This window comes from Zonotrichia leucophrys, chromosome 23 (assembly GCF_028769735.1).
Source record: "Zonotrichia leucophrys gambelii isolate GWCS_2022_RI chromosome 23, RI_Zleu_2.0, whole genome shotgun sequence".
Classification (NCBI taxonomy): domain Eukaryota; kingdom Metazoa; phylum Chordata; class Aves; order Passeriformes; family Passerellidae; genus Zonotrichia; species Zonotrichia leucophrys.
In genome coordinates this window covers 4624097-4638673 of record NC_088192.1, presented here as the reverse complement: position 1 = coordinate 4638673, position 14577 = coordinate 4624097, and the positions used below count along the sequence as shown (strand labels likewise).

The window sequence follows — 14577 nt, the reverse complement described above, 5'->3', positions numbered from 1 at the left end:
TATAATTCATCCTTCTTCCCACACTTCAGAGAAAGAAGGTTTTATTAAGTAGCATTGATCATTCTGACAGACAGGAATGCAGGAGAAAAGCCTGCAGCTGAATTCAGCTTTTTCAAACACACTGGCAAGCACAAGTATCATTATACAGGAAATCAAATCACCCCAAGCCTCTTCACTGTGAAGAGGGTGAGACTGGGAAGGTTCACAGAATGCTGAGAATAGAAAAAGGATCAAAAGCAATGTTCAAGGCATACACAAACTGAAAAAAAAAAAGGTGCTTTGAAGTCTACATTTGTTTTCCTCCCTTTAAAAGTCTATACTATGATATGGAAATAAAAGTCAGTGTGGTGGGTGGGGGGGGAAAGGTCTTCACCCAGCACTTTTTCTAAATTAAGTTCCACAGTTTTGTTTTTGTTAAAAATAAGTCATTTATAATTTAATACCTGTTTCAGGATACTCAGATGTGTGGTGCTGTTAACAGCGTGCTTAATTTGCATTATCCATTTAAAAAAAAAAATTAAAAAGCAGCTCTGAACTTTGCTTCTGAGATGGAAGCAGTGTCTCTGAAGCAGCAACCACTGCTGTCACTCTTGCTTTGCATCTTTCAAGGCCTGAAGTCTCTCTAAAAGGGGAGGGTGGGAGTAATGCCACATGGAAAAGATCCAGTCAGAAACAGGGAATCCTAAATTATCTTTGTTTAGCTTGATCAAAGCAGAATATAAGTCCTTGGCCTTCCCAAGTTCCTTGGCAAATGCATCTGCTTGAAACTCAAATCGGCGGCTTAATACTGTCAAACAAAATGAGAGAACCTGTGGAGAGAAATGCATGGAAATGATTTTAAAATTCGGCTATCTGCAGATTCCTCCAGTGACAGTGAATTATTAAAAATTGTTTTAAGATTATTAAAAATTGTTTTTAAATTATTAAAATTATTTAAAATTATTTAAATTATTTAAAATTATTTTAAAATTATTTTTAAATTATTTAAAAATTATTTTAAAATTCAGCTATCTGCAAATTCCTTCAGTGCCAGTAAATTTTTAAAAATTATTTTAAAATTATTTAAAAATTATTTTAAATTATTTAAAAATTATTTAAAAATTATTTAAAATTATTTTAAATTATTTAAAATTATTTACAATTCTTTAAAAATTATGCTATCTGCAAATTTCTTCAGTGCCAGTAAATTATTAAAAATTATTTTAAAAATTATTTTAAATTATTTTTAAATTACTTAAAAAAATTTAAAATATTTAAAAATTAATTAAAATGATTTTAAATAATTTTAAATAATTTTAAATAATTTTAAAATTCAGCTATCTGCAAATTCCTTCAGTGCCACTAAATTATTTTAAAAGTATTTAAAAAGTATTTTAAAATTATTTAAAAAGTATTTAAAAATTATTTAAAAAGTATTTAAAAATTATTTTAAAATTATTTTAAAATTATTTAAAAATTTTTAAAAATTTTTTAAAATTATTTAAAAATTATTTAAAAATTATTTAAAAATTATTTAAAAATTATTTAAAAATTATTTAAAAATTATTTAAAAATTATTTAAAAATTATTTAAAAATTATTCTAAAATTCAGCTATCTGCACACTCCTTCATTGCCAGTAAATACCCCCAAATCCACCTTCCCACATCTCACACATTGCTGTGGCTGCAGGCTGATCTCACTAAACTCTATCCAAGCCATCCCTGGGAGCCTGATTATCAAAATGAGACACCCAACACAGCCCCTAGAAATTCAAACTTCCCCTGACAAAACAGAATCATTATTTAAATAGGATGATACTTCAGAGTCCATGTCTTGAAAACAATTTACCTCATTGTAAGGTGAAAAAATGAACTGGAAAATAATCATCAAGCCTATCAGGGTAGGCTGGGTGTCATAGAAACCAAATGCAGCAAAGAGTTCTTTCTGACCAATCAGCACAGCAAACAGGAAGAAGCAAAGGAAGGAATTCATCTGGAGAAAAGAAAAAACATTCTTAATTAAGGTAAGTCATTACATAGCATCACATTATAGATTTGCACATGGATGCCACTGTAAAAAAAAACCCCAAGTAGATTATTTTGAATTTATTAATGCACAGAGAGGAATAAACAGCTGGTTTTTACCTGCTTTCTGAAAATGCAACAGTACAAGAAGCACTATTTTCTGCCAGAGATTAAAAACAAATAATGAAGGGAGATGAAAAAGCAAGAAGAGAAGAGAGAAGGGAGTACAGGATAGAACTCATCTCCCTGGAATCAAGTACAGGTTCTGAAAAGTTTAAAGCCAAACAAATGTGTCTGTGTTTTGTTGCACTTCTGTTCCTGGAAACAATCTGTGCCTCCATCCAATCTGTGCAGGGTCCTGCACAAACACTGGGCTTGCCTGGCTTTTCAGAGCCAGAGGCAGGACCAGGCCTTACCAAGTTTTCTAGAGGGAGTGATGAGCTACCCAAGTGATTTTTGGTCTTTTTAGAGTAAAATAGAAGGTGCCAGAATATTGTTTGTTATTGAAACACACAGAAGAGAAAAGAAGGATGGCTGTGATCCAGAGCAATTTCCTGTCACACAGTGTGTGTACCAGGTGAATGTACACTAACAAATCTGGAAAAGGGCATTTGGAAACAGCTATAATTACAGATGCTCCAGGAAAAAAAAAAATCCAGTTTAAAATAACTTACCTGGCTGATAATTATATTTTTGACAGTATGACCTAGTTTCCAGTGACCCAATTCATGACCAAGTACAGCCAGAACTTCTTCATTTTTACATCCTTGTTTCTTATTCTGAGGGAACAACAAAGCAGAAGTATTATCAGGTATGTCTGAACACAACCAAATTAATTTCTTACTGATTTGTTTTTTTCTTGATCACTTAAGTGTCCCTAGATCAGGCCATTCCCTTCTAATACCAGAAACACACACAAAATTTTGTGTTGAGCTTTTTTCATGAAGATACTTTCAGAAATAAAACCTTTTAAGGTTAAGATTTCTGCTATGAAATGGTGTTCTCTTATTTCTATGCTGATGCAAACCTGAAAGAACACTGGAAGATTTGCCTTTCAAACACTCTCCTATCCCTTTTCATCCTGTTTCTTTACTCAAGCAAAGCATGACAATGGAAACAGGAATTCAAACTTTCAGAGGGGAATTGAGAGCAAAGCCCTGTTCCTACTTTCCTTCAACACCCAACATGTATTCTTCCTCCCAAGGCAGTGCTGCTCCTTTTAAAAGGAGCTGTCCTCTTCAAAAAGCCCTATGGCATCCTTAAAGCTGTAATTAGGAAGGACATCTGCACCTTCAAAGCTCCATTAGCAAGTCAGAAGCAAAGGCTGAAGAACCTGTTGAAATGGAACACTCTCATTATGACTGGATCAGGTGAGCTCAACATGCCCTCCTCTCACCACCTGCTTCTGCAGTGTTTGCCAAACAGAACCCTGGATGTGGCATTCACATTCCCTGAAAAAATTCCTTCGACCAGGATTTTTCTCCTGGGAAGCTGAGAAGCCTCAGAAAAAGGGAAACAATTCTTATCTCATTTGCTTCTCCTGTGTTGTGCTCATGTGGAATGTGTTTGGAGATTGTTTACCCACAGGTGATTGTTCCATTGGATTCTGCTGTGAGTTGTTTTCACTCTTTGGCCAAGCAGGGCCAAGCTGTGTTGGGACTCTGGAAAGAGTCACGAGTTTTCACTATTATCTTTTTAACATTCAGTAAGTATCCTTTCTGTATTCTTTAGTGTAGTTTAGTATAGTATTCTTGAATATAATATAGTATTATAAAATAATAAATCAGCCTTCTGAGAACATGGGGTCAGATGCACCATTCCTGCCTTTGTCAGGGCATTCCCTGCAAACACAATACCTGGACAAGGTGTCAAGGAACAGAAGCTGGACTGAACAACATTCCAAACATTGGCCTAACCTTAGGATGCACAAGGCCATTTGTTTTTCTCAGAATAACTCCTTCAGGTTATTCAGAAAGTATTCTATTAGCTTTAGTCATTTCCATACTCTTCTGACGCCACAACAGCTGTTCCAGCATATTCAGGATGTGCAGCTGCACATCAAAGGAGAGGCCAGTGCCAGGCCACCATCCTCTGTCTGTCCTCCTGCACCAAAACCTCTGCACCCAGTAAAAGTGACAAATTACACACTAAGAATTAAAAGTATTTCCTCAAAGCGAACCTGTGGAATGGCAGTCCCAAGAGAAGATGAGCTAAAACCCTGAGCAGGTCCCTTGTTCAGACCTAGTTTTTACATGCAGGGAATGAATGTTTTGCTAAAGCCCATGTGGATTTTTAGAGTCTCTGGTGCTATCTGCACAACTCACACAGCCCCAGAAATTCCAATCAGCAAACCAGGCATACTTTGGTGTTGAAACATTAGGGTATGTGTTTTAGCAACTTACTTAAGGCCTTTAAAATACACTAGGAATATCTCACCAAGAAGTTAATATAAACAACACAAGACAACTCACTTTGGTTTTAGACTTTGTTTCTTCACTCTCACCATCTTCTCCTTCTGCTGGTTCTTTGTTCAAAGCAGAATAGTCTTCCAGGAGTGTGTCAAACAGTACTATCCTCTTGTTCTTGAAGAATCCATAGAAATAAGCATTGCTGTGGGAAGAACGCTTAGAACCTGATGGGGAAAATAAAACACCAGGATCTGAATAATCCCATGCACTGAAGCCTGCACAGTATGACAGATCAGATTTTTCCAGAGGAATTCTCAAAGTCCCCAAATGAACTGTAGAGAAACTCAAGCAGATCTGTTTGGAAGCTGAAGCATATTCTAAAATCTAAGTAATGATGACTCCAATAGAGAAATGTAGCATGCAATCACTAAAAGCACTAAAGCCATAAGAGCAGTTAGGAACATCTAATGTCCAAGAAGAAAAGCTAATCCTATTACAATTTCAGATTTAGAGTGGAAAGAGCATTCTGAATTGACACTGCTCCAGGCAAAGAACCTGTGCCAAATTATGAAGAATTCTTTCAAAGTGCCAGCAAAGGTGAATGGAAACAGATATTCCTTTTGTTTTACAGTTCTAAAATGATAATCTTGACTATTTTTGTGCTTCCACTCCTGACTGAGCTGTGCATTTCCATTCCACAGACTTAGGAAAATGCTCCCAACCAGAAGGTGAGCTCAGGTTGTGCACTGAGCTTCAGGAAAATGCTACAGACATTGGCAAGTACTGCAGTATCTGAGCAATGCAATCAACTGCCCTACCACAGCATCCACAATCAATGCTAAACCCCCACAAATTTAAAACTACAAAGCCTTTTTATTTAAAAAAAACAACAAAACCTCACCTTCAACAACATACACCTTAGTCAGTGGGAAGTCAATGCTCTTTGCCATTGTTTCAATTTGCTGCTTGAGCTCTCCCTCCGGCAGCGGAATGAATTTATCAAACAAAGGCGCAATGTAATCTGCATAGATTGTAACCAGCACCTGCAACAGGGCATGCAAACCTGTTTAGTACTAAAGGTGGAGCAAACAGTTCAAAAAGAGGGCACAACTTCAGAAAAAACACTTGATAAAGCAGAGTCCTGTATGAAGTGGGATCTATGGGCAGGCTCTTATGGGCTGCTTTGGTGGCCAGTCCACAGCTCAGCAAACTGTGCACAAACCACATTTCAGCAAACTGTGCACAAACCACATTTCAGCAAACTGCACAAACCACCCACACACCTGAGCAGTGCAGAAACCAAAGCCTCTGGGAGCAGGGGCTCATCAGTGAAAGGCTGTCACTTCCACACACCTCACCAATCCTGGAAAGCTCTGAAGTGTTTCATACTCAGCTGAAGAGATGAAGGAACCAAGAGATAGAAAAAGTGGGACTAATTCCTGCTAACTTGCAAAACAACTGTCTAAAAAGAGGAAAGAAATTTTCTGTCCTCTGTTTTCTTAGTCTCCCAGCTGTCTGCAGGGCTCAGGGAATTGCCTGCCTGGTGCCTCTGGCTCCACAATGACTAATAGCCTTGACCTAAAAACATCACTACAGTGCACCTGCATCTCCTCAAACTGGCATCAGCTGCAGAAAGCCAGAACTAGAATAATGTGATGGAAAGGAAAGCTGAACTCCCTTTCCTCACACTCTGTGTGGATCACCACAATATTATTTTTATTTATTCGTTTTATAAGTTTAGTGAAAAAGGAACAGGACATGAGAGGCAAATGGAAATCAGCATTAAATTCAAAATTATCTTGATACATTTTACTTCACTGAAAACAAGTACCTAGACTTTTGACAGTGTGTGCACTGCTGAAAAACTCCAATGAAATCGAAAATCAGAAAAACTGACTTTTGCAAAGTCACAGCAAATAAGGGCATCAATATGAAACACCACTAAAATAAGTTTTGTTACTGTAATTTTTAAGGGCTTAAACCCCTGCAGATATTTTGCAGAAGGTGTAGGAGGGTATTTCATGGAGTAGAAATCAGCTTTTCAGCCCAGACTACTGTTTCAGACCATAGAGTATGTGGGGTCTAATTTTCAAGTTTTATCTCAGATCTTTGTGTCATGCCTTGGTATCAGCAGGCATGACAGACTAGCAGGAGGGTGCAACTCTAACTCTGATTACAGAGTTATGGAACTGGAATTCTTCCCAAAACCAGACTCTAAAGGGTGAATCTAACACATCTTAGGATGACTTTGCATGTCAAAGGCTGCTCAAACACATCAAGGCCTGAAACCCTATAAAGTTGCACTGAGGAGGTAACACCAATTGTCTGAGCATGCACTTAACCTCAGGGGTGGAGGGGGCTCAGAGAAGAGTGAGCCAGGAAAATGTTCTTTCAATACAGCAGCTTGCAGCTCTGCCAGAATGTTTTATTTTCCAGCTTTTGTAGTATAAAAGATAGACCAATCCCTGTTATATCAGGTTCTGAAGTATCTGTAGAACCTCAGAATAAAATCTACATGGACAGCTAAACGGGGAGGCACAGGCAGAGCAAAAATAAAATATTAGTTTGTGATAGGAAAGAGAGAGAGAGGAGTGTGGCTTTGGCTGCATATGTTCTGGTTCTCACCTCTATCAGGAGAAAGGAAAACAGATCCCCACATAGTGCTGTATTTCCAGTACCTATTCTAAAGCTTTATAAGTGCTTCTCTTTCAATTAATGAAGACACTCCAGTATTAAATAGAATATATATATATATATATATATGACATTAATGTGGACAAGTAATATGAGCTATTATTCCTGAACAAGTACATTGAGAGCAAGACACTCTGTTGAAGTTTGTAGACATTAAAATTCACAGGAGATTTAGATTTTCCTCTTCATTTCCTTTCAGCTGCAATCAGCATGCTGAGCCATGCCAGTGAGCTGGAGTCTGGAAGAAACCCAAACATCTTCTCATACTCACCAAGGAAACAACTAATGTGAAGAGCCAGGCATAGATAAAAAAGTAGTCTCCCCCTATTTTAATAATGTAAAGCAGAAGGGATGTCACTGGCAACAGAATGCACTGAGTCACAACAAACTTCTTGATAGCATCCTTAAAAAAGAATCCCAGTGTCTGCAAAGAAAGGATAAATTGGATCAGTGACATCAATGTAAATATCAATATGTCATTCTGGTTAGTGAATTGATCCCTTCAGTTAAGAAAAACAGTAAACAGCAATGCCAGTGTCATAAGAAAATCAGAGTCAGTGAAAAAGGAGCTCTCCCAGTAGCTCCTTACATTTACACAGCCTCAAGCCCAAGCAGATGCACTCCCTCAGCAAGGCCTGACCCAAACCATGATTTTGTGTTGCACATTCATTAAGGACCAGTCTGTGTAACCAGTCTGAACCAGGGTCAGTACAAGAGCTCTCTGCAATACCTGTTGATTGAAGCCATGTTTCTCTTCTATGACAAATGTATTATACAAACTCCATGGGAGACCAGTCAGTGCACTGAAGAGTGTTGCAAGCAGCAGAAATACCAAAGACTGAACAATCTAAAAAACAAAACAAAACCACCTGATAGTTACTGACCCATTCTAACAAATATTCCAGGTGTTAAAAATGGCTTTTAGGTCAGTGGTTTAACTGAAACAGGTTAGAAGATGATGCTGGATAAATTCACAGAATTAACTTGTTCATGATGACTAATTATTGTTCACTGTAATAGCTTACTAAGGATTTGGAGCACAAATTTGGATACATGCCTCATCCACAGCACAAAGGTAACATAAGAAGTAGACTTAAATTTCTTACCCTTTTAGTGTGCAGGCAGATCAATTCTAGGATTAGTAAAAAGAAAACACCCAAATAAAGAGCTCCCAAAAACCCAGCCCACCACCTCATTTGACTCAAGCAGCAGACTTTGCTTTTAACACATAAGGCTGTTTTAATTAGTAAGCTAATTTAAAAGCAAGCTAATTTACTGTTATCAGTTCTCAGAATCACAGAGACATTGTGTGCATCAGAAAGTATCTGTTATTTTTACTCTATTACAGGTTTACCTAGATCTCACTTTTAACTAAATATAAATTTCAAAATAATTATTGCAGTAGGGACCAAATACTTGCACAGGAATTTAAAGCCTACTTACCTCATATTCTGGTCCAAACCCAGCACGACCAGAGATCTGACCAGACAGTTTCCATAGAAAAGGAATTCCTCCACAGAGGAGAATCATCTTAAAAACAAAACCACATACCACAGAGGCAGTGTGAAACACACTGTCATCTTAGCCTACTAACATTTCAGCACAAGAACCTTTTAAGGGTGAATAAGACAAGTTTTATAATTAGCTTTTTGCCACCCCTGTGATCTTAACAGTGATAAAACAAGCCTGGAATATCTGGCATTGATTAACACCTTACAGAAGTAGAGAGCAGGTAATTAATTATTTTTCCTGTGAAATACAAGCATATTTCCAAGCCTATTTTCTGTATACTTTGCCACTGTACTGGCTTAGACATAAGGTGTATATTTGTGGCTGTATAAAGAGGAGCTGCCCTCCTCTCCTAGAGGTTCACCTGAGTTTCCTGCCCAGAGAAAAGCCCCAGTTTCACTTTCAGTACTGGAGTTGCTACAGCCATGTTGAAGAAAGATTTGTGGTCTCCTCCTTGTGCCTGCTCCCAGCATCTCCTGATGAACCAGCTGCCAAGGGAGGGAGCACATCTGGGGTACAGCCAGGCCTGGCAGCATTTCTCAAACAGCTCAACTTGTAAATATTTCATGTTTGCTTTCTTAGCAAACATGAAATACATCTGTATATAGAAAATCAGTTTTCAAGCAAGCAGCCTTTCAATATTGATGACACCAGGGGTTTATCTATTTATTTTAAAAAGGCTTACTCTTACAACCTAACACTTAGGGTGCATTTTCAGTGTCAGGAGGAGATGGAAAGGACCAAAGCAAGTGTGGTGGTTTTAAAAGCTTAATGGAGAAATGAAAGCCACTTCAACTACACCTTTTCTTTTTTTTTTCTCTTTTTACCTTCTACTTAAATTTTATCTAAAAATGAAAGTAGTTGCATTCCTCCAAACACAGGGAAAGGTCTGCATTTTAACAATTTAAAATAATTCATACTGCTTAATTATTTTGCAATGGAAACTACTATGAAACATAATTAAAATGTAAGCTAACACTGTAGTTGTGCAGTATGACTCAGCACTGCAGAAGGAAATTACATGCTTTCTGAACAATTACTTCTTTTTGTGTAGCAAATACAGCCACAAACAAAACCAGAATATAAATGTCAGTGTTCACCATACGACACCAGAATGCCAATGGTGCTGCTGCATGGGTTCACTAAGAACCAAAGTACTTCATAGTTTAAGTACATTAAAAATATCACTTGAAAGGTACTTACAGTGCCCTCAACCTCTGAATAGAGGCCTGACCAAAAGCTGAAAGTACTTTTGTCCAACTGATAGAGGCGAGATTTTTCAAATGTTTCTGAGTCCATGATCTGTCCCAGCTCCTGGGGTACATGTGTTGTTGTTCTATACACCCGCCTCTGAAAAAGTGAAGACAAAAAGTTTACACCTAATATTTTAAAGGAGATAAATAAGATTTAAAAATAACACATAAAATGATCCCATGGGCCACCACAGAAAGTTAAAAAGAAAAAAACAACACACAAAGGAACAATTATTCCTAAATTCTGGTTTTCTATGAAGTTCTAAATATAAAACTGAAGCATAATTATTATGCTGTAACCAGGAACTGAACTGCTGGCTCAATAACTTATCTATGTGTGATCAAATACAGATCACACAAACCGATTTTTCCACAGGATGTTACTTACCACACTACAGTTAACAACTCAGCTCATTTTGAAACCAAACCCCCGATTCTCCTGTGCAAACCCTGTGACTTCACCAGAACACAGAGCTACAGAGCGGCTGCACAAACGAGGTGCTATTTCCTTTTCAGTAAAGAACTTTTCGCTTGAAATTTTTAAGACTAAAAGTCTTTTCCCTCAGCTGTCTTGTTTCAGTATACTTACCCGTTCTCTAAGGAAAAGCTCCTACCCTTTGTCACTTCAAAACACATTCTGTCCTGTCTGGGGCATCAGGCTGCATGTCCGACCCCAGGGCTCACACCCCTCGCTGTGCGGCTGCTGCCAAACCTGCCAGGTTGGCAGGCTGGGGAGGGACATGTGGCTGTCAGGAAACAGCCGGGACCTGACAAAGGGACACTCCGTCCTCTATGTCATATTCTGCAATAAAGAAGCGGGGCTGGGATGAGCCTTCCAGCGCGGCCATCGCTCGGAGGCTGCCAGGCATCACCTGCTCGGGGCCGTGCTGAACGGCGGCCTGTGCAGCGCTTCCTTCCTCTTTCCTTCACCGGTTCAACTGTCGCTATTTCAACTCACGCGTTTCCTCATTTTTCCTCATACCGCTGTCCCAGGGAGGAGAACCGAGCTGCTGGAGGTGCCGAGCCGCCGTGACCCGACCGCACTCACCCCACTCGCTGCTGGGAGCGTTCCCACCATCCGCTACAGCGCTGAGGCCGCACCGGGACAGGGCCGAGCCCTCCACAGGCAGGTGACAGACCCCGCGTCCCCCGGCTCCAGCCCCGGCCCCGGCCCCAGCCCCAGCCCCGGCCCCGGACATCCTCCACGTGAGGCCGGGCCGGGCCCGGCACAGCCCCGGCCCGCCAGCGACCGTCCCCGCCAGAGCCCCACCGACCTGCCGGTGCGCCAGGAAAGCCTCCCAGAGGTAGACGGCCCACGAGAAGAGCAGGACGGAGCAGAAGATGCGGCGCTCAGCCGGCAGCTCTGCCCACAGGTCGCCGGACAGCGCCATGGCCGCTCCACCCGCCGCACGCTGCGGCGCCGCCTGGCGGCCGGAGGAACCGAGGGTGGGGCAGGGCGGGGCGGCCGCGGCGGGCTGGGCTACGTGAGGGGCTTCACGGTGGACTCCGTGAGGGGTGGCCGCGGCAGGCTCTGGGGTGGGCTCCGTGAGGGGCGGCTGCGGCGGCCGAGGCGGGCTCCATGGTGGGCTCCAGGCTGGGCTCTGTGAGGGGCGGCCGTGGGGGCTCCGGGCTCTCCGTGGGGCCTGAGCGCTCGACTGGTCGGAGGGGGCTCCATGGCGGGCTCCGGGCTGGGCTAGGTGAGAGCCTCCACGGTGGGCTCCGTGAGGGGCGGCTGCGGCGGCTTCGGACTGGGCTTCGTGAGGGGCTCCATGGTGGGCTCTGGGCTGGGTTCCGTGGGCTGTGTGGTGGCTTCTGCCCACTCGGGCTCAGCTCTGCCCGTCACGGCCACCCCAGTGAAGCGCATGTGGAGGGGCAGTACGGCGAGAATCTGGGCAGGTATTTAAATTATATTTCTCCAGTATAAGTTACTTGGACCGCGCACGATAACGCATATAAAGCCTCATTAGTACTTGTCTAAAACCGTTTAGAGAAGCACTTATAGAAGTACAGAAATTATCACTGACTGCTGCAGGACTTGCTGGTTTATTTAAAGCCGAAACGTGCACTTGAGATTTGGCCTGTGTAATGCTCGGTGCAGACAGCACGGTGCTGCCTGGGGACAGGGTGCCATGCAGGGACTGTGTAACCTGACAAAAATACAGTAAGAAGGGTGTTAACATTGAGCCAATTCTAGATATGGCATTTTAGTACCAGTCATTAACCTAATTCCTACCAGTCTAAAGTATAACAGAACATGCCTGTGGATTTTTAGTCATTAACTTTTAATAAAATAATGCCAAGTTAATGTTCTCATTATCTCTTAGTTATCTTTTTTTAACTAGATAGAAGAATGACCTGTCAAATATATTGAAGCCCAGCGTTTTCTGTAACCTAATATATCCCTGCAGAAAAGGGTACAGGAGGAAGTGCTGCTGGCTCTGCTGAGAGCTCTGCTGGAAAGAGAGAGGTCAGACTGGAATGTCTCTCATTGTAAAGGTATTTACAACTTTTTACTATCCATGGGAACATGGCAGGGCAGCCCACAATATGTTTTTGTCCTATAAAATTCACACACTTCAAGACAACAATTTAAAAAATGGAAGCATCATTCCCTATGAACTGTGTTTTCTGAGGTGTCTGCTCTTCACATTAAGAATTCTTTTTTTGGAAAGTCAATGCAAGGGTGTTCCTTTAGTGCAGAACAAAATGTTTCTCCCATATGCTTGGAAATGTTACCTCATTTGTAAGACAAATTCTGGTAGCACTTGGGAGGGAAAATGATGGCCTACCTCATGGCATGAAAACAGAAATAGACAGTAAAAACTCTTCAAACCTTTACCCTTTTGTAGCTTTCTTCTCAGATACTCATGTGTGCCAGGCAATTAGATCAGATAAAAAAGCCCAAGAGAAAATTTGCATAAGGATGTAGGTTCAAGCTGTACAGTTTTGATGGTGTGACACTTATTACCTCATGGAGACATCAGAGCATTTTGTAGATGATGGAGTTCAAGGACTGAAACACACTGACAGTCTCTGAAATGGGAAATATATAATTTTTGCAACAAGAAAGAAGCTGATCAATGCTGTACTGGCATCTTTCAGCTGAAGTATGAACACACTATCAGCCCACATTACTAAGAGTCCTGGCAGTGCATGGAGTGCCACATCACCACAGGAAAATGCCTCCAAGCTGCTTTTGAGTGCAGCCCAAAGCAACTCAACCATTTTCTAAATGTAACTCTGGGACTGAGGAATGTTGCAGGACTTGTCTCCATGCCTGGCAGACAGAAATGATGTCTCTGTCTTGTCCTGTGGTATTCCCAGCCTATGGAAAGAACAGGCTCTGTGACACCAGAGGTGCAGTGAGTACAGTGTGCACTCTGCAGCCTGCACTGGGTGCTTTGCAGGCACACAGGAAAAAGCAGAATTACATCTGAGTGAGTGAGTTTCACATGCAAATTGTTTTGTGGGAAATACAGCTGCTTGACTTGAAACTGGTCTCCAAACCTCAAAGAATTTACTGTTCATGCTGGCCACAAAGGGACAGGCTCTTCTCTGGGATGCTCAAACCCTGAGAGGGTAACGGGGTCTCTCTGGCCCAGTACCTGAAGCAGCCATCACAACTCTATTAATTTTGCTGTTCAGCTTTTCTGGTTTGAGATCTTGAAGATTCAAGTATGTTAAAACATGACTCAAACTTGAAATTAAAAGGTATTTCATTATTACTTTGGAACACACTGAAGGCTGGCTGGTGATGTTGCAGTATTGAACCTTTTGACACAGCTTACTTCCATTTTTAGAACTTTGTGAGAAGATTGATGCACCATATTTCTTTCATTAAAAACAGCTTAGAGTTTAGAGAGGAAATTACTTGAGAGGCTAGGCAGTAAGCCACACTTCTCTTGATTGGTGCATGATTTTTAACCTAACTTTTAAGGATGCCCAAATAACTTTATTTTCCTAATTGCAGTACGAAGATGCCATTTCTGCCTCATTTTGGTCATACCACAGTTCACTGTTTGATAGCTGCCATCATTTCTGCACCCAACAGAAACATTTCCCAAAGTTTTTTCCATTTCCTTTCCACTGCTGCTTTTCAAATCACAGTATAAAACCTCAAAAGCCCCAACAACACCCAAACCCTCAATCAGATTGCTGCTTGCTCATTAGAATCCCCATGGAGATGGGGAAATACCCCAGTGATTCTGAGCCTCCTGATGTAGCCATGTGTGGAAAGAAATTATATAAAGAGCAAGAAACAGAGTTTAAAATACTAGCTGACTCTTCTGGTGAATCTTCCAGCTAGGTTTCATCATTCATTGTCCAAAAGGTAACCAGGGAACTCCAGATGTATACTGGTACTTTGATGTGACACAACCTGCTTGGAAGTCTCAACACCACTCATCACACACTCAGGTGGTGCCAGACAGTCTCAGAAAACACCCCCTGCCTTTAAAGGAACAAAGACTTTCTCATGCAGAAGTGTAATTAGTAAGCCTGGACTAATTATAGTTCTTTCAAGTCTAAAAAAAGCACAGAGAATGTTGTAAAATAAAATGTAATACTTTACTTTTCTGTATCTATTTTATCAGTCTGATAAATTATCTACAAATGCATAAAACTTAAGCAACACTGTCCAATGCACTCAGAATGGTCCCAAACTCAATTACAAGTAAAGCACATTAAAGATTTACTGTACAGTAAACAAA

At 40.8% G+C, this 14577-nt stretch overlaps 1 protein-coding gene across 1 annotated transcript; it reads right to left on the bottom strand.

The window, feature by feature from the left end:
* ZMPSTE24 (zinc metallopeptidase STE24) lies at positions 1-11304 on the bottom strand. Its single transcript, XM_064731720.1, has 10 exons — positions 11143-11304; positions 9819-9965; positions 8550-8636; positions 7837-7953; positions 7378-7530; positions 5314-5455; positions 4476-4636; positions 2679-2783; positions 1829-1972; positions 1-809 (listed from the first exon to the last, which is right to left on the bottom strand). The coding sequence occupies exons 1-10, from the start codon at positions 11257-11259 to the stop codon at positions 585-587; spliced, it is 1398 nt and encodes a 465-aa protein (XP_064587790.1). The 5' UTR covers positions 11260-11304; the 3' UTR covers positions 1-584.
* Between the last annotated feature and the right edge of the window lie 3273 nt (positions 11305-14577).